We start from the raw sequence: 19,400 nt of genomic DNA, 5'->3' as shown, positions 1-19,400 counted from the left end.
AATATTTGTTACATTATATTCTTCTTACTGTTTTTGATACTCTTTCCCATGTTTTTTTCAGTCTAAAAACTGAACTATTCATAAACGCTGCACAAATTTGAAGAACTCCATTAAAATTATGTAAACATCTACATATATCAGCAACAGCTGCCCATTTTTCAATAATGGCTACACGTTTTGACATTTCTGGAGCTCTTAAAATTTCAGATACAACTAATCGACTCACCTATAAAATATATAAAACATAAAATTGAATTTTACTTATCACATATATAATCATACGTATTGAGTGAACTTACATCATTAAATCGTCTTGTCATTAAAAGTATATTTGGAGCTTTTGTAGCTTTTTCTGGTTTCATCCATGCTTGGCCTAAAAATTCACTGAAAGAAATTAATATTTACAGTTAATAATACAAAAATTAACTTATAACTACAAATAATTACAAATTTATTCAAATACTTTGAATTAATTAAATATTCCTTCCTGATACTTACTCACTCCTAATAGAAACAAATATTTTATGATCTAAATAAGTCATAATTTCAGCTATTTCCAATGCTGATAATGTTTCTATAGTCTCTTTACTAGCACACTATTGATTTAAAAAAAATGCATTAATTCATTTTTAATGATATTTTGAAATTTTACATTTTACAATGTAGATTTATTTTTATAAATGAAATATTCTACGAATTATAATGAACAGATAAACTACTGTATCTAATATTAAAAAGATTTTATTGATTATAGAAGTAGATCTTACAGATCTATAAAACTCATACATTATTCATTAAGTTCACAGATCTTTAGACTATTTGGCAGAATAATTTTTGATTTTGAGCTATTTTTACATTTTATTGTTAATCTAAAAACAATATGAAAGAACTTTTAATGGCATTAAAATTCAATAAAACAAAAAAGACTTTTTTCAATTATTATCATCAGTGAACGTTTTAACTGTTTTACATAATTTTGCAGAGGCATAGCCTCTAATAAAAGTTCATCTCTGAGAAGGAAGACTATTTTGCTCCTGGTGATTGGACATGACAGAATTAAAGACTAATGAAGAAGAAAGTTTCTTGAAGAATGAAGAAAAAATCTATCTAACTCCATTCTTGAAATTGAGGAAAGACAGACAACGGATGGATAATAGTGGGAATTTGTAGCTCTACAATTTTTTCAAATTGCAACTCAACAAATTGCAGCCCAATTAGTACCCTCCAATAACCAAATCTATAAAACCACCGAACAACAGTACTGAGTACAGTAGTGGATTCACACATTGCCAATGGACTGACCACAGAGTTTTCTGGGTTTTCTTCACATTAGTAAGCCCACCTAAATAGGAGCCACTTCACATAAAAGTCTTCCCAGAATGCATCATCCTTGGCAGAACACTCACATGTTGCATTGCTGTAACCAAATAAACCAAACCAATTCTAATAATTTTTCTATAAATGCAATATTTACAAGGACATACTTAACTACCAGAAAACCTGGACACCAAACCCTCTCCCAATTTCATCTCTCCTTATTAACATATAAACCCATTGCCCAAACTTCCTACTAATACTGCTGAATGATATTCTAATGTTCAGCCAAATTAATATACATGCAATGATTTTAAGGCACAAAGTAGAGCTTGAAATCTTTTTCTGAGCCAATGTTTATTTTTACTATTTATTATCATGATGACATTGCTTCATTCAAAATTTCCTGTAGTTGTAGTCTGTGTAATGTGCACTTTATACACATGTTGAGTCTTACAGTCAAATCTGCATCCACTATTCTTATGTCACAAGTTTCAAAAGTTTCCTTTACTTACATGTTTTTTGCCAAGCTTTACTTTTTCAACCTGGTTTCACCAGTTTTTTATGGGATTACATAAAAGCAATTATTCTCACATTTTTACAAGACTTGTTTATTTAAACAAATTTTACATGAAGTCTTTTGAATGTTAAGGTTAGCAACTTTGATCACATATGGGGCCATCATATCCTATCAAACATGGATCACTTTTCAAATATTAATAGTAAACCTGTATTAATTAGTAGTCATTGACCCTACTCTCTTCCAGGAGGAGGTCAACTATTACTTTTAGTCAAATTTACTTCAACCTCCTTTTGTAATACACTCTTCTCCTATTGGACCCAGTGGTGTTGTGGCATTTGAATAGTAAAATTACATAATACAAGGTTACCAGAGAGTACAAAATATGTTTCAAGTGGTTTTTGAGGATGCAAAGTTTAAATATTTGGTCCATTTTTCGCAACATTTGATTCATTGGCAGATTACCATTTGATATTCGGTTGTGAATGGAGCAGTTTGTTAGAGCTAACATTAGAAAAAATGCTGTCTACTTGACCAATGAAATTTTGCCATTTTATGTCCAAGTATTGTGATAAATATGACAATGGTACGTTAAAATGACCAAACTCTTCGTATGATTTTCGGTTTAATGTTTCTTACATTATAGTATTTGATTTGTATTGTATTTGTAGATGTTATTGAGGTATTGGTGTACTTTGTGATTTTGATCTCTTCATTACTTGATCTATTATATACTAATAAATAAAATGCTCAATAATTCTAGATAACTCTAAGATAAGTTTTTGGATAAAACTTTAAAACAACCCTATAAGTAATAATAAATTTGTGTTAAGGAATACAAATATACAATAATGAAAGTTCAGCCAGTTACAGTCAAAGATGCATATGCATTGCAGGAAGAAGCTGAAGTGAACTGGGACACCAGAATAATAAAATTTATATGAAATATAATGTTGGTTTAAGGCCTGGAAATTTACAAATCTGTTTAGACTGGAAAAGCCGTTAATTGTAAAGACCAAACAAACATATCTCGTGTGGAAGGCAAGATACTGTAACACGTACAGTTCTCCTGTAATGTACTAATACTTAATGTTCCTGTGTCCTACAGTGTTTTTATTTATTTATTTTATATCTAATATGATGTGACATATATATACAAGAATGCTATCTAATCACGTAATTTGAAACTGAAATGAACTATGGAACTAGCATAAACTACAGATTATTAAAAATGTTCCATAATTTTTGAAATATATAGTTTAGTCTATTCCTGTTCTAAAGTTTGATAAGATATGTAGACTGATGATGATATTTAAATAAATGTTGAAAATGTTAGTGTAATATAAATATTATCTGTTGGGAAAAAAGGTATTTTGTATAATACTTCTAAATCCTTTGATCAATTTAGACAAGTTTTTTTGTACTTTTTAGGACCCAGTGGAAAATATAGGCTACCTTAAAACCTGAACACCCTACTTCTAACTTCATTCGCTTGAGATTGTGATAAACATTACAATAGTAAGCAAAAATAATCAAACTTTTAATATGGTTTCATTTTACTATTTGTCTTTATTAGTTTTGTCCAGGCAGCACTGGTCATATCTGCTAGTAAATTATAAAATTGTATGGATATATTTACAATAATTTACTTCAAAAATAATCAGAAAAGTTCCTAAAGTAGTTCATAATTAATTTATTTCATTGTGTTTTGAAAATCTATTTAGCATTTCAATGCATATTAATATTTATTAGCACCATTTTTTATTTAAATTATTAATTTCTTTAAAGCTTATACTTTAATATAACTTGTGTTACTTTCAAATTTTATTTTAAATCATGATTTATAATCATGTAAAATAAAATTTAGTTAATAATTCAAACTTGTAAGTAATGTAACAATCATCTCCTGTTTTCCAGCAATTCCAAAGACTCATAAGGTGCTACCACAACACAATTTTGTATCGTTCTCTATTCATATTAGGTGTTTCAACCATCTGCATGGCTCTCTTTAGATTAAAGTATGCATTTAATCTACTGTAATCTGAAGAAGGCTACACAGACGGTCAAAACACGTAATATGAATAAAAAATGAAACAAAATTGTGTTACAATAACACCTTAGGTGTCTTTGTAATTAGTAGAAAACAGTAAACAACCGTTATATTCCCTGTGAGTTCAAATAACAATACTATAAGTTACCATCTTCTATATTGAATGATAACATTAGTTAAAGATTATTATTAAAATTATATCTAAATATATAAAATTACTTGTCCTGTCTGATTGACTGATTGATTCATCATTGCCCACAGCAAACCGCTGAACCCAAAAAGGTGAAATTTGGTACAGTACATAGTTAGGGTACGTCATGAAAATGCACACTAAGAAGGGATTTTTCAAAATTCTTTTCCGGGGGGAGAGTGAGAGCATTAAGGCTTAACCTGAAGAATGGCTTCTACTGTACTATTTTAGATGTGATTTTTTGTTTTCAACTACATTGAGTATTCAGAAGTATTAAATTGATAACATTTCAGGCATTGTTATAAATATTTTTATATATTTCTATCTTTTAACCAAATGTTCAAACCATTTTAAATTCAAATTTGTTATTGCATATTGATTCGATTATAGAACGACTGTTAACGTTCCAGAAAATTGATCAAATTGAAAACAGTTTGTTTGATTTTCTGCAATTCTCATCATTCTCAGTGGTAGGTGTTATATAACAATTACTATGGTTGTTGAAATACTGAATATAAATGGTGTTTGCTTGCAAAATCTGCAGGTGGGTAACAGCTAGTTAAATTATAAAATTCCTAAGAATTACTGCAGGCATTTGCTTTAAAACCAGGTTAAAGTAAATTTATACGTTAACATATGAAAAAACTGGTTTTAAAGTATAAAAATATTTTATATATTAATATAGTCAGCAAATTTAAACTACTGTAATTAAATACTCAAAAAAATTATGAAAAACTGCATTAGCATAATCCTCTTAAATTTCTGTACTTCGTTTATTCAGTGAACTATTTAAATATATAATATTTACTGTTGACAATAATAAATCCCAAATAAAAATGCCTATGAAAAACATAAAATTAAATTTAAATATCTATATATCATTATAACTAATTCAGAATCATTTAATTATTAAAATTAATGCAACATTTTATATTCATAAAGATTAATTATCTGAAAATTTAAAATGGACATAAACTGAATCCAATTTAAATTTAATTAATATATATTTTATTCATTGCTATTTTTGTAATTTTTCATTTGGGTGCTAAAATTATTTCAAAACTTGTGAAGTTGTAAAACATAATTAATAAAATGTGTGAACTGATAGAAATGATGTTCTAAAAACTTTTAAATAAAAATTAAAAATTTGAATAAAGCAAAATGCTTTTTTTTTGTTTACAGATTCATATAGTTTCTAGTTATTTTGTTTCATAAAAATAACAATAAAATTATAAACAAAAAATGCCACTCACAAATAAATTTTCTTAATATACGTAATACTGGTTATCAAACAGTCTACTTATGAGGCTATACAAAAAGGCAGTAGGAAATGTGCTACATCAGGAACATTGCCAAAGAACATGAATACCATCCCAAATTAGTATATAAGATGCTCAATAAGTTTTTGGATAAAAACCTTAAAGACAACCCCATAAGTAATAATTAAAAGATCAAAACTATGATTCACAATTGATACCTTGATAACATATACAGGAGATGGCCAAAGCTTTGAACAAATGAATTTATTTTGAAAGAAGTCCAATGGTTTATAGCTTCTAAGAAACAATAAAGAAAAAGTTAGACCTAATGTTGATGTTGATATATATATATAAACATTAGGTCTAACTTTTCTTTATTTTCTTTTTCTATATATATGTATATATAGTAGAAAAAGAAAAAAAAATATTATATATATATATAGTAGAATAATGATGTGTCAGTTAGAACAATCAACAAAACATTTAACATCCAGTACACAACATTAATGTAAAAATTGACAAATGATTAGATTCCAGATTCCAATTTAGAATATAATTGTTGACCTGATTCAGATCTTGACAAGCATTTTCAATCAAATAATTTTTACACTAAAGTTGGTTACTGGATGTTAAAGTTATTGGTTGTGCTTAGTAATTTGTTCCAGTTATTGAGATGGTAATTTTATTGTGTCAGTAAGACAAAAGATTTTGTAAAATTATGGAATACAAGGAGTCTATGATGCCTAACTGATTTGTTATTTTAGTCATAATACTAATGAATATTTTATTTATTTACTTAGAGTTTTAAATGTTATCTTTTGTATATGTAGTAAATAAATATTCAAGATTTAAATGCTCGCATAAAACTAGAAGGGCATTAAAAAGAATAACCAGCTCACAGCACTGCCTAGTCTAGTCCATGCATGTGTACATTTTGTTTTGATCATCTCTAAATAATCATCATATTTTCAGATAGCATTAATTCTTAAAAAATAATAAAAGTTAATACTATTTCAGAAATTATATTAAAATTATATAATTGTATGATTTTAATAAATAAAAATAAATAAATATAAGGTTTAACATAAATTTTTTAAATATATAAAATAAACAAAATAAATAAAACAAACCAAAAAAAGATCCTTGCATTAACTTCACAATAATTTATAATTACTTTATATTTTGATGAAAGGTTGTGTTTTTGTAATATTTGTACCTGTTATAAACAAAAAAATATTCTGAAATAATTACTTAAATAAATAAATACAGTGGATTCTCATTAGCATCAACTTCTATCAGATTTCCTGTAATGGTGGACGTTAACTTTTGGTAACTAAAATAGTAATTAAAATAACTATCAGTTACTTTACTTTAAGCTCTTCTTTAAGCTCTGAAAATTTCTTTTTTTCTATGTACTGTACCTGGAGACAAAATTGTTCTTACTCCTCAGGCTGTAAGGGAAATTTGTGTAGCAAAACCAGTCAAACAACTTTCCCATCAGCCAATTTTGTTTCAAACAGATTAAGTTGATTTTTGGCTGATTTCATGTTTAAAGAGTTAATGAGTATTATACAATTTTACTGCAATGACATTTCACAACACATTTCATTGTAAGAGTACAATTTATGTTTTCAGATAAATTTTTTTATTTAAATAATTACAAGAAAATACCAATCACAAGACACATACTATATAACAGGAAAGACTCTGAGGTATAAAAAGAATTATTTAAAAAATATACTCTAATAAATTGACATGTTATGAATTTTCTTAAATATGGTTTTATCAATGTATTTGACTAATTTATCAATATAAAAAATGTGCATTCAGAATTTTTCCAAGTTTCAATAACTTGACGAAGAAAACCAACAGCAACAAGAGCATTGCTTGAAGTAGAAACTGTTGTATTATCAACTCAGTCATCTTGTTACTTGTACTACTTGTTAATTTAGATTTTGACATATTAAGCAAAAATATTTAATATAAATATATAATAAAAGAACAGACAATACGTTCATATAATATGCTGTTACCAAATGAAAAATTTTAAGCCTCTTTAAAGTATAGAAAAACTATTGAAAAATACTGAAATGTTAAATACAAAAAACAGCTAAATTTACTTATATTTTATTCAAACTTTATGAAAGCAATAACATAAACTCAGAAAAATAAACATAACAAATATTAATGTTAACTGATATCATTTAGTGCTTTGGGTCAAGAAAAAGGTTGAAGGTAACCATTCATTAACTGGATTTCCCTTATGTCTATTCTAAAGTATATGGTTTCTGCCAAGACATCAAAAATAAAAACCAACCAATAATTGATGCTAAAAAGAATCCACTGTATGTAATTAAAAATAAAAGAAATCAAACTTAATGAATTACCATAATGATATTTTGTATTATTTCTTATGAATAAAATGATTTCAGAGTTAACTCATTCAGATATATCTATAACATAAATTAGTATTAGCATTATTAAGAAGTATCAAACACAAATTCGTGTTAATAACAACCACTTGGCTTTTTTCCACCTTTATTTAGTTGAATTTTAAATGTCATACAACCTAAACAACGTTCAACAGGGGAAAGTTCAGACTAAAACTTATACCCAAAGTTTGTCTACAAATTTGTCTTTAAAGAAATTTTCTGGATTCTGTTTCAACATAAACGAGCCAAAAGTGCTCGAACAACCTTTGAAAATGTACTGTGTATTAACCATCTCTACTAAGAAGTACAAGAGAACAACAAAATGTACAAGAATTTTATAACTTTTATCCTCGAGTTTGTAATGTCCAAACTTACCGTGTACAAGTGCCATACTGGGGGCAGAACCGTTGACTGATGAGGGGCATAAGGCCCGAAACGTGTACCGTATCAACTAAATAAAGGTGGAAAAAAGCCAAGTGGTTGTTATTAACACGAATTTGTGTTCGATACTTCGAAGAATAATACAACACGGTTTCACAAAAATCAACATTAGCATTATTATTTAAAAATTAATTAATTATTTTCATTAAAAAATTGTTCTGGAAATTTTAGTTTCATAGGTAAGAAAATTTGATTATAAAAGCAAACTTTCTTTCAAAAAACTAAATAAAACTATTTTATATGGATTTTAAAATCAGTTAATCATAATTTCAGATTTATTAATAAAAAAAATTTGATTTTTATTCAATATGTAAAATCAAATCATTCTAAAATTCATAACCAAATAAAATAACTAAATATTGATGGGTTTTTCCAGTTGATTTTTAAGCTAAAAATTAAATTATAAAATGTGTTCTAAAGATAGACAAAATTGCCCTCTTTTAAATATTTTAATACAGAGAATTCCTTTTTAATTGTCGGAATGTAGTGACGACTAATACTTGACTTCGTGCATTCCTTGTCAACAAAATAACTCTGGAACGAGTTGCCGATCTTGATGAAATTTTCTTGGATGACTCATCATCACTCAAGGATGAACTGATTAAAATTTCAACTTTCAAAAATGATCCGTTTTTGTAGAACTGGAGATAGGGGTTTTTCTTCAGTATGGATCATTTTTGAGAGTTGAAATTTTAATCAGTTCGTCCTTGAGTGATGGTGAGTCGTCGTAGAAAATTTCATCAAGATTGGACAACTCATTCTAGAGTTATAACGTTGACAAAGAATGCATGAAGTCAAGTGTTAGTCGTTTCCTGCACGCACATGTAGAAGTGTCATCTAGTGGTCGGAAAATATGACAAGCATTAAAACAGTAATTTTGAAAGGTAAATGTTATCGCTAACTAGATACACAACAAATATAAAGAATATTTATAGAATAATAAGTTTAAAAAAGTTTTATTTTTAAAACATGGAGCAGCAGCGATCAATAGTCATAGCTTTACGATCCATTCTCTTCTTCATCTTCCTATCGTTAGTACGAAATTTTGATCTCTAAACAAAGAAGCTGCACAGACATTCCAGACTGAGATGAAGTCGCTCAAATTTATCATCATCGATGAAATGTCAATGATTGGTGCAAGAATGCTTTACATGATCGAGAGAAGATTGAGAGAGATAAACCCCAAGAAAGATGAGCCGTTTGTGGATTCTTATCTATTTGTTTGGTGATTTTCATCAGCTTCCTCCTGTTAAAGATACTCCTCTCTACTTGAGTGTTTTTTACAATGTAATGTCCCAACAAGGTCCTTACCTTGTTGGGACATTACATTACATTTGCAATTGATTCTTTTGAGAAGTTCGTTGAACTTAGTAATTCTCATAGACAAAATAGCACAGATAGTTCCTTCACAGATGTCTTACAACATCTAGCTTTGGGTGATTTCTCTGATACAGAGCTGAACATTCTCACAACAAGAAATCAAGCTTCTTTATCTAGAGATGAACTTGATCAGTTCCAAACAGCAGTAGAGATATATCCAACAAATGAACAAGTTAAACAAAGCAACGAAGACTACTTGCAGTCAACTGGATGCCCTCTTGCTTATATAGCATCTGAAAACACTCCAGATATTGCCCCGCCTTCGTCCAAAGTTGACTCAGCTCTTGGTCTCTCCAAGTATTTGTATCTCTCAGTTAATGCCAGAATCATGCTGAGAGTCAACTTATGGGTGCAAGGAGGTCTCGTCAATGGTTCACTAGGAACTATAAGCTACATTATATATGCTCCTAATGCTCGCCCTGCCAGCTCTTCCTCTGTTTATTTTAGTGGAATTCGATAGCTATCAGGGACTTTTCATCTATGGTAATCTGTTTCCAATAATCCTCATAATACGCTCTTTGAACGATGGCAGTATATTGCGATCTCGTAGACAGTTTCCCCTTACCTTAGCATACTCGATGACTGTACATAAATCACAGGGATTAACTCTTCCAAAAATCAAAATAGATATAGGAAAAAAGAGATAGCTATCGATCTTATCTATGTTACATTGAGTCAAGTGAAAAAATAACTGACTCAGTATTTTTAAAGAGTTACAATAAAGATCACTACGAGTCAATCTGTAAGTCCAAGGCCCGTAGTGATAGATAGAATTTCGTGAAACGTTGGCATAGCAATTAATTAATGGCTTATTCTGACCTTATATTTGTACCTTTAAATGATCCAATAGAAATCAAATATATTATTGAGAATGAATGATTCTTTGTTTCTTTTTCCCTCATAATCTAGAAAATAAAGGTGCAAGCAGCTTCGTTCTGACTACACGCTGATACAGCATTACTTAACTAGTTTAATTAATAATTTTAGAGACATTTCAGAACAAGATCAAGACAGAGCAAGAGCTGAACCTACAAACCAGATAGCTTCCAAATACATATATAATTTTCATAAACTCATACAGATCTGTACTTTGATAGTCCACAGAAGAGTCAACAACAGACATAATTTAGAATTATAACACAGTTGAACTTCCAATAATGGCCTCCTCTAAATAGCAACCATTTTTTCAATTCTTCCTTTTTAAATGTAAAAATAACTTCCAAATAATGACTATTTTATTTTTTGTTCTCTTCAGTGGCCATTGTTAAGAGGTCTGAAAGCATGACTCTAAAACCTGGATGATTTAACTTAATTTACTATCCCATTTGCAGATAACCTGCTTTCATTTGTTCTTTTCTTTTAGATATTTTTAAAATTATTAATCAAATATTTTAGAACTGATTTTAACTTATAAGATGGTAATTCTAACTACTTCTAAAGCAAATTTTGTAATAAATCTATTAATTTCTAATGTTTTTAAAAAATAAAAATTAAAAGAAAAAAAATTCTGGTAACATTTAGTTACATAGGTTACATTTTGGACAATTATCAAGATTTTCAATGAAATAATAAATTTCAGTACTACTGATCCAAAAAGGTTTTTAAACAATAAAAATATTCATTAAAAATCTTTAAATTTTTACTTTTAATAAATTTAATAAATTATTTTTAATAATTATTTTTTTATAGTTTGTTTTTTAGAAAGTTAATGTTTTAATATTTTATTCAAAATTCATAAAATAAAAATAATATAATAAAGCAAATAAAAAAAAACAATAAAAATATAAACAAAAATAAATTTTACAATATGTTACCTTGAATTTAAATTCCAGAGGAAATTAAGTCAGGTAAAATAAAAATCAAGTTTTTCTAACAGTATATTTGTTAAAACTAAAATTGTCTATGCTTAGTCAAACATTTAATTTTTTTTTTTTTTAAATAATTTTCTTGGACAAAAACTTTCCATAAAAGTATGTGTACAAGTTGTTTCGTGAATCTTGGCCAGAAGCTACTCACTATCCAAATGTGGTTGTGAGACTCCGCACCACTTAATTTATTAACATAACTAAATCACCACATAATGTCTTAACAACAAAACTTTGTCAAATAACTGTCAACTTTCACACCTGGGAGTAAATCTTTTAAGTTCTCAGCAGTGAAAGCGATGCTTTCTCGTAACTTTCCGACCTACTGTCTTGATTTCATTAGTTCAATATAGCAAGTAACTGCAAGTTTAGGCAGTTGTTGCCAGTCCCTCTAGAATTAGTCATCAAAATTTTCCTGTGTCAGTGCCAATCGTACTCTGTCAGATTTTCATGTTACCCTCAACTGTGTCTAGAAGAAGAACTTTCACAGATCAAGCCAGAACTTTCTTGATCCAGTCCCAAATGATCCAAATCTGGACAACCTCAAGATCCTAGACCTCTGAGTCCTCACAAAATCCAAACCATCAACGCAGGTATTTCCTGATTCGCAAACAATTGTAAATTCTCTCTCTTACGACCCCTATTTAGATAGGTTAAGTTGATATAATGTATCATGTACTCCTTTTTGTTGAAATTAAACGGTTATTTAGTTGTTAACTTTAGTGTCTGAGTACTTTATTTCTGTCTCTCCATCTCCATCTGGAACCCGATCGCTCACATGACCTACTTTTTAACCTAAACTAAATCGGGTCTCAGTTGACATGGGACAACTGAAACACAGTGGTATAAGTCCTGACAAGGCATCAAAGAGGTGCCGACCCTCCAGTCACAGTGGCTCTCAAGTATTTAGAGAGAATACAAATATATATTATCTATCTGAGATGTGTTTCTGTTCCTGTTAAATTCATACAATACTCTAATCCAGATATGTTGAGTCCCATGGATATAACGTACAAGGATAATTTATCTATCTAGATTTTATTCAGTAGCTGACTGTAACAGACACAAACATGAATGTAGACCTGTCCTCACAGACTTTTTGACTCCATGTTGAAAACATTTTTTAATACATATGAAATTGACTGTTATAGGTGGATGCAAAATATATGAATAAAATTAAAACTTTTTCATTACATAAAAATTATATGAATGCATATGATCTGGATGAAACAGACAAACATGACAGGGCTATAGGAAGAAGGGAAAAAGTGGTTTGGCCAAAAGGAGAGAGAAGTTGCCATGTTAAGGGGAAAAGCATTCCCTAAAGTATTGCTTTCCCCCTTTTCTTTACCCATAAGGAAAAGTCTATTGGTTTGGTCTGACAGTGTTATATGTTAGCAGATGATTAAAATGTGGCCGTCAGCCATATTGTTTTCTTGTTTATTTTTTGTTTTAGTTCATAAGTTGTAAATGCATATATATATTTTCTATCTTCCTTCATTTCTATTCTCTTATTTCCGTTCCTTTCTTCTTTGTCTCAACTATCTAACCGTTATCGCTGGAGGGCAGGATTACCCCTTCTAAATGAGAACAAAAGAAGGCGAAGATGCCCTGAAGGCTAAGTGGTGGAACAAGGGACACTTTTCTACTGAACCTCGAGAAGGACGGAAGTGTGAGCCAGCGATCGACCAGAAATGGAAAAATCGAAAAGAGGCTGCAGGACTGTCGAGGCCAAAGGAATATAGACACAAAACCTAGGGAGCACCGATGGAATCGAAAAACATTGAGGGCGGACAGCCGGATAAGGAAAAAGAGAGAAAAAAGGCTGCTATTGTGGAAATATACTCCAGCGAAAATATCGATCAATGTAGACCTGGGTACCTTCTATCTGTTTCTATATACTTTCCGTCTTTCCTAAATCTATCTGTTTCCCTTTCTTTTTTAGTTTTTAAGGTAGATATAAGTTTAGTTTTAAGTCGGGTGTAAAAAGCTTGTGTTACGAGCGCGGGTGTAAATTCTTTGTATGTGGCGACCCCCCTTCCTCAGTGAAGTTATTCCAGTTGGGATCATTTGTAATTAGAAAAGGAAAGAACCGTGTTCCGGAGGAGAAATAAAAGAGCTTTTAATTGTGTATCAGTTTCTGTGTTCATACTTGTAACGTGCATTCACGGGTTTACAAACCTCTCTCCACAAGAAATTAGAATTATATTTGTAATGTCAGTTGTAAAAAGTATCAACCATGACCAAATCCAATCTATTCTGACAGTCTTGCTTGAAACAACAAAAGTGGTCTTAGAAAAATTATTATATAAATAATTATGAATATGATAAAATAAATCAATTATAATGTAAAGTTTAAAATATATTTATGCATTTAAAGAACTGTTTACTCAAATCTACTGGAATAAAATTGTAATAGTAATACTATAGATGTACTATAAAGAAGATAATAATAATCAAAATATTTATTAGCTTGCCCTTGGTGCTGCTAGTAAAACATCCAAATCAATAGATGTTTTCTCCTGGTCTTGTTTAGAAATCATTTGAAGCAAATGACCAGCTGCTTTGTGTTCAGCTGGAAGAAGATTAGGATTATGAACTAATTCTTCTAAAAATTCAATAGTCATTTGCAACAATTTAGGATCACTTTCAAAATCCTGCATAAATAAAAAAAGTAGAAAATATTTATTATGTCTTCTTTTAATTATGAAAAAAGTATGTTTAACACGTGTTCATAATTTGAAAGTTACATTACTTGAGAATGTTTAGAAACCCAATGCCGTAATACGTTCAGTACTCTCATAGTAGCAGCAGTACTAATTAAAGATTCTCTCTTTAATTTTGCATTTGGAATCTTCAAATCAGCCCCAACTATTTTTAGATAAATATTTAATATATTAGAAACAACAAAAAAATGTAATTATTTCTTCATTAATATTTTAAAAGAAAGATTTATTTGACACACCTGCACTTGACAGTCGACTTCCAGCCCTGGAATGAGGTTGAGAAACGGGTTCTAATGGATTAGTTGCACCAGCAGTAGCTACGGCAAAAGCTACTGCTGCAGATGCTGTACTGGATCTAAATAATTAAATTTGGTTACATTCCTATTATTTCCAAATTCAATTAGCTAGCAAAAAATATAAATAAATTTTTTAAAATTTTTTGCTAGCTATCAGGTAGCTTTAGCTAATTATAGTTATTTTATAGTTATGTTCTATAGCTATTCACAAGCTAATAACTATAGAATATTTCTATATTTTTACTGTAAGTTCATACAGATAACTCATGGATTATCTGTGTTTTAAAGACAATTAAAATGGAAGCAGGTTATGCAATGAAGCAAGTTATATTCTGATTTTAAATTGCAATTTCAAGCTCATCAAACAGCTTTGCTTTTATCTAAATTCATTAACAGCATCTTTAGGAAATTTGACAAATCTTATGTGTACAAAATCTACTGGTAAAAAATATTTTTTCTAGTAATTTTTCCAAAATGAAATAAAACATTTTTGCAAAATAACCAAAGATACACAAATATGTAAAAATTTGAGGGTAGAGGACACCTTAAAAGAAAAAGTAACTTCGACTTCACTAATATTCAAATTGTGTTCCTATGGTTTAGGACACAAGAATACTTCAAATTTACTTGTATTTTTTCTCATTTGTGATATTTTGTATAATATATTTTGTTCTGAGATTTTTTAATTTTTTAAATTTTTATAAACTTATTGACATATTGGCTAACAATCATATTTTTATGTAATTTTATATCTTGTTAAATGTTTTATAATTAAGGCACTTTGTTAAATTTATTTATTTTATTTAAAATCTTAAAAATACTTTTTTTAATTTACTTTTATAAAAATCTTTATAATGTTTCAATTAAAGATTTTAAGTATGAATAACATACGCAGTATCCTATTTACTTTTAATTAAATAAATATTTCACACTTGAGATAAAGAAACAAATTATAATTAAATATTTACCTGCGAGTAGAAGCTCTTGAAGATGTCACAACAACACCAGCTTTACTGCTATGTTGAGGAGAATCTGCAAATTGAAAACTGCTTCGAGGGGTCGACAATATTGTAGATTCGGTTTGAAAACTACTACGAGGAGTAGTAGATTGACTGGTACTTTCTGTATCACTACTTCCTCGTTTAGCACCTGTTAGTAAAATGAAAGAATTTAAACAATAATGATAAATTAACTGAAGTTCAATAATTTTTGCTGTTATGTATTTTATTGAGATTTCTTAATATGATCTATTGTTGATATAAAATAATTAAAATAAAATCAAAGACAAAATAACATTAGAGAGGTTCTGGCTGAAATTGAAATTTTAAACTTGCACATAAGCAGAAGTACACATCTGACATTTGAACTCCAAGTAAAATACATTGTGCTACATGTTTACATTGGGCTATGTATGCATTGCAAGATTTGTTGTAAATGGCAGATGTACTCAAGAACAACAGTGACCAACAAGGGTAAATAAATAAAACTATTTTAAATATTTATATGATGTTTAATAACACTAAATAATTATTTTTGGATTTAATTAGCATTGTGACTCCTAATTCATTAGCAGTCACATATAGTAAGAAATTTTATTGAATTTTTATTTTTTCAATTACAGTGAGTGATTGGTTAATGAACATAATCCGTTCCAAGACTTTGTTTGATATCTGAATTGCTTGTTAACTGACTATCGATTTACCATAGGTTTCTATGGGAATTTGATTAATTCATTCTGGAGACCCCAAAAAATAAAAAATATATACTTTCTTACTACATTTATTTATATATAATAATAAAAATACATATACATAGTCTTGCATTTTTGTTAGTCATGTTTTTCTATTTGTGGGGTTAAAGATTCTGTCTAATGTCAATTGCTTTTCTCTCTTCTTCAGATTTTTCATAAGTAATTAATAGCATTGTAATTGTAGAGATCCCTAAGCCTATTAACCTCAACCTGGTTTGGATGCCATTCTAAGACCATCATTTTGACATCTTCCCACTTCTTCAAAAAAATGTTTAATAGCAGATATAGACATTAATTCTTTTTTTCAAAAGAAAACATATCTTGCCAAGTTTCTTGGTGTTCTTCTGTCATCAGATCAGTTTCAGATTCCATTATGAGCTTTTCAATATTCTTTATTTCTCAAATGTGATTTTTGTTACTCCTTTATTATTGATAGCTGCTTGAATTTTCTTGATTATACTGTATCTTTCTTAGATAAGATTGAGTGCAGTCTACTGTAGACCTGTGCCCAGCAACATCAGACATCTGCCCACTCTCTACCTTTGCTGTTATACTCTCACCTTTCGAAAATAAAAATTGACACAAAACTTAACAAGTGCCCACCTGACAGTATCACAAATACTATAGAAGAATTGTTTCTGTCAGAAAAATAAAAGATAGGAATTACAAGGGAGAGTTTCAAAGATTTAGAGGAATACTATCCGATCAGTATATACTGGGTTGAGCGTGGATGTTGACATTTCCCCCCACTCCGAAAGGTTCCAAATTGTTGCCTGGAGACAAGGGAAGACCAATCGGTATTCATTATTTTACATCATTTCTTCTTGTGTTTGTTCTGTGAGGTGTTTATTATCTGAACACAAAAATCTTTCACAAAAGTGTTCATTATCCAATTTGTTTGTTAACCAATCACCCACTGTATATTGTAACTGTTATGTATTAGTAGTAAAAATTTTTTCAATATAATTGAAGAAAAAAAAAAAAGATTTTTTGGAAAATTTTTGTGTTGTCTTTTTTTTTGGAGGGTGTCAGGGTCTATTGGCTCCCTGCTACAAACATTAGCAGCAGAGGTGCTCCCTGGGTGCACCTCTGCTGCTAATGTTTGTAACCATTGTTTCTGCAGCCCTGAAAGTCATTCTTTTTAGGTCAATCCAAAAAGAAATTTAAAAAATTATGTAAAAAGGTTTAAAAAAATTATAATTACAATAGAGACATTTTTAACACACAGATTTACAGATATTAAAAAGAATTTTTTTTTATAAACACAATACTTACCACCCCTTACTTTTAAGTAGTTCATAACATTTGGAGCTGACTGACTCGGATGCATAGGAGCAGGCAACTGACGTTGTTGCTTTTCAAGAAGAGTGCGTTGAATTTGACTTGCATTGATCACTGGTGGTGTTGGTGGTGTGGCAGGAGTAGCTGTAATTGGAGGACTGGGTGGAGGAGTTTCTTCAGGTGTACTAAGTGGTGCCATTTCATGAGATGGGAGACGTTGTGGAGCATTTTTTTCTTAAAAATTGAACAAATTACTTATAACAATTATATTAAATATAACAAAAACAAATTAAATATATAATAACCATATTAAATTCTCAATTAATTTTGGACTATATCTAAAATCAGTATACCAAATTAGACAATTATAAACTAAACGTCTTATAAATTAATAATGAAGATATAGGAATTAAAATGATAATAATGAAAGCGTACATTTAGAATAATTTCAAAATAAACCAAATAAACTGAGCTATTTTTGGGCTACAAGATCAATTAATCTAATGAATTTGATCTAAAAATAAGCAGTCATGTTGCCATCTTGTAACAATATTAACTAAAAATAATCAAATCTGTGTATATATATATATATATAACTAAACATCACTGAATCACTCAAGAAATTAATAATTTTGAAAAACTCAAAAAAAACATCTAAGAAGTAGTTTCTGCACTGTTTATCACTATCACTTGGAAATAATTATATATGCACTGTACTGTACATAATAGAATTTATTTAAATAATGATGTTAATTTAACTTCAAATTTTTATTCATTTATTTTTATTTTGAAATTTGTTTTAAAAATTTAATATTCTAAAAATACATTCTAAACAATAAAGTAGAAGTAAAATGGAAAAAGTTAGGTTACCTAAATAAACAAAAAATTGTTGATAGTGTATTTAGCATAGTGTGAAGCTTCGGAAATAGGTTTAGAATTTGTGCAAAAAGGGGAAAAGAAATTTTTTTTTTCTCATTGTTTTAGAATAGAAGCCAATAATAATAATTATTATTATAATAAATTTATGTTGAAAAAAACCATCAACAAGAAAAAAGGGAAAAACGAAAAATGAATGTTTTATGTCCATAAAAGGGCATGTCTGTAGAAATTTCCAAGAAAGTCAGACTTCTCAGGTTAAAACAATAGATGAATTTGAGTACTTAGATAGAACATCTTCAGTAGGAATCAAATTGTCAGTCGATGTTGACTCATCCAACGACCTGGGTTCCGATGTTGTTACAATTCGTAGCGAAGGGGGGACCAATTAGAGAGCGGAGGCAAATCGGCATTGACCTATCGGAATGTTCGATCTGGGACTCAAAGGAAAGTTATAAAACCCTAAGAAAAAGAGGAGGTTCTAGATTCGTAGTGCTCCTCTCCTGGATTGTTGCTGCTGAGATTCAACAAGGAAAGCTCGTTCGATGTCCAGGAATTGGCTTCGTTCTCCTGTCCCGTCAAGTTTCGCCCATGTACTGTACATCCAGCTGCCGGAAGTCATCTCTTCAAGTTGTGCTGTCCATATTACCTCCGCCGGAAGAGAAACGATCGTCAGAACATTTGAACTTTGTACAGACTGGTTTCCCCATCTTTGGATAGGCATTACGCCTTGTTATAAGAATAGTTGTAAGAAATTTTTATTTTATTAAACGGTTTTGAGATGGAAAACCTGTCTCCGTGAAATTCCTCCATTCCCACACGGCAGTGCTGACCGCTCGATTGTCGTGACATCTTTTCACCCAATCGGCTAACCTCACAATAGCAACAAAATATTACAGAGGAGAAAAAAAATATTAAATATCAAAACAATAAAATAATAATCAATTAGACTCATGGATTTGCACCCTAAATTAGTATAATCATTTAAGAGAATAAACATTATCTAATCTTAAACATTTC

General features: G+C 29.4%; 1 protein-coding gene across 1 annotated transcript in view; it reads right to left on the bottom strand.

Annotated features, from left to right (window-relative positions):
* Positions 1-19,400, bottom strand: part of LOC136985944 (ras-specific guanine nucleotide-releasing factor 2-like) — a 138,037-nt gene that overhangs the window by 8,527 nt on the left and 110,110 nt on the right. Inside the window, 8 exon segments of the mRNA XM_067283361.1 lie at positions 29-226; positions 300-384; positions 499-596; positions 13,929-14,108; positions 14,207-14,322; positions 14,417-14,532; positions 15,442-15,622; positions 17,499-17,737. Coding sequence (XP_067139462.1) covers positions 29-226; positions 300-384; positions 499-596; positions 13,929-14,108; positions 14,207-14,322; positions 14,417-14,532; positions 15,442-15,622; positions 17,499-17,737 — 1,213 coding nt within the window.

The sequence above is a fragment of the Centruroides vittatus genome, unplaced genomic scaffold (assembly GCF_030686945.1).
Source record: "Centruroides vittatus isolate TY-2023 unplaced genomic scaffold, ASM3068694v2 contig_983, whole genome shotgun sequence".
Classification (NCBI taxonomy): domain Eukaryota; kingdom Metazoa; phylum Arthropoda; class Arachnida; order Scorpiones; family Buthidae; genus Centruroides; species Centruroides vittatus.
This window is presented reverse-complemented; position numbering and strand designations above follow the sequence as displayed.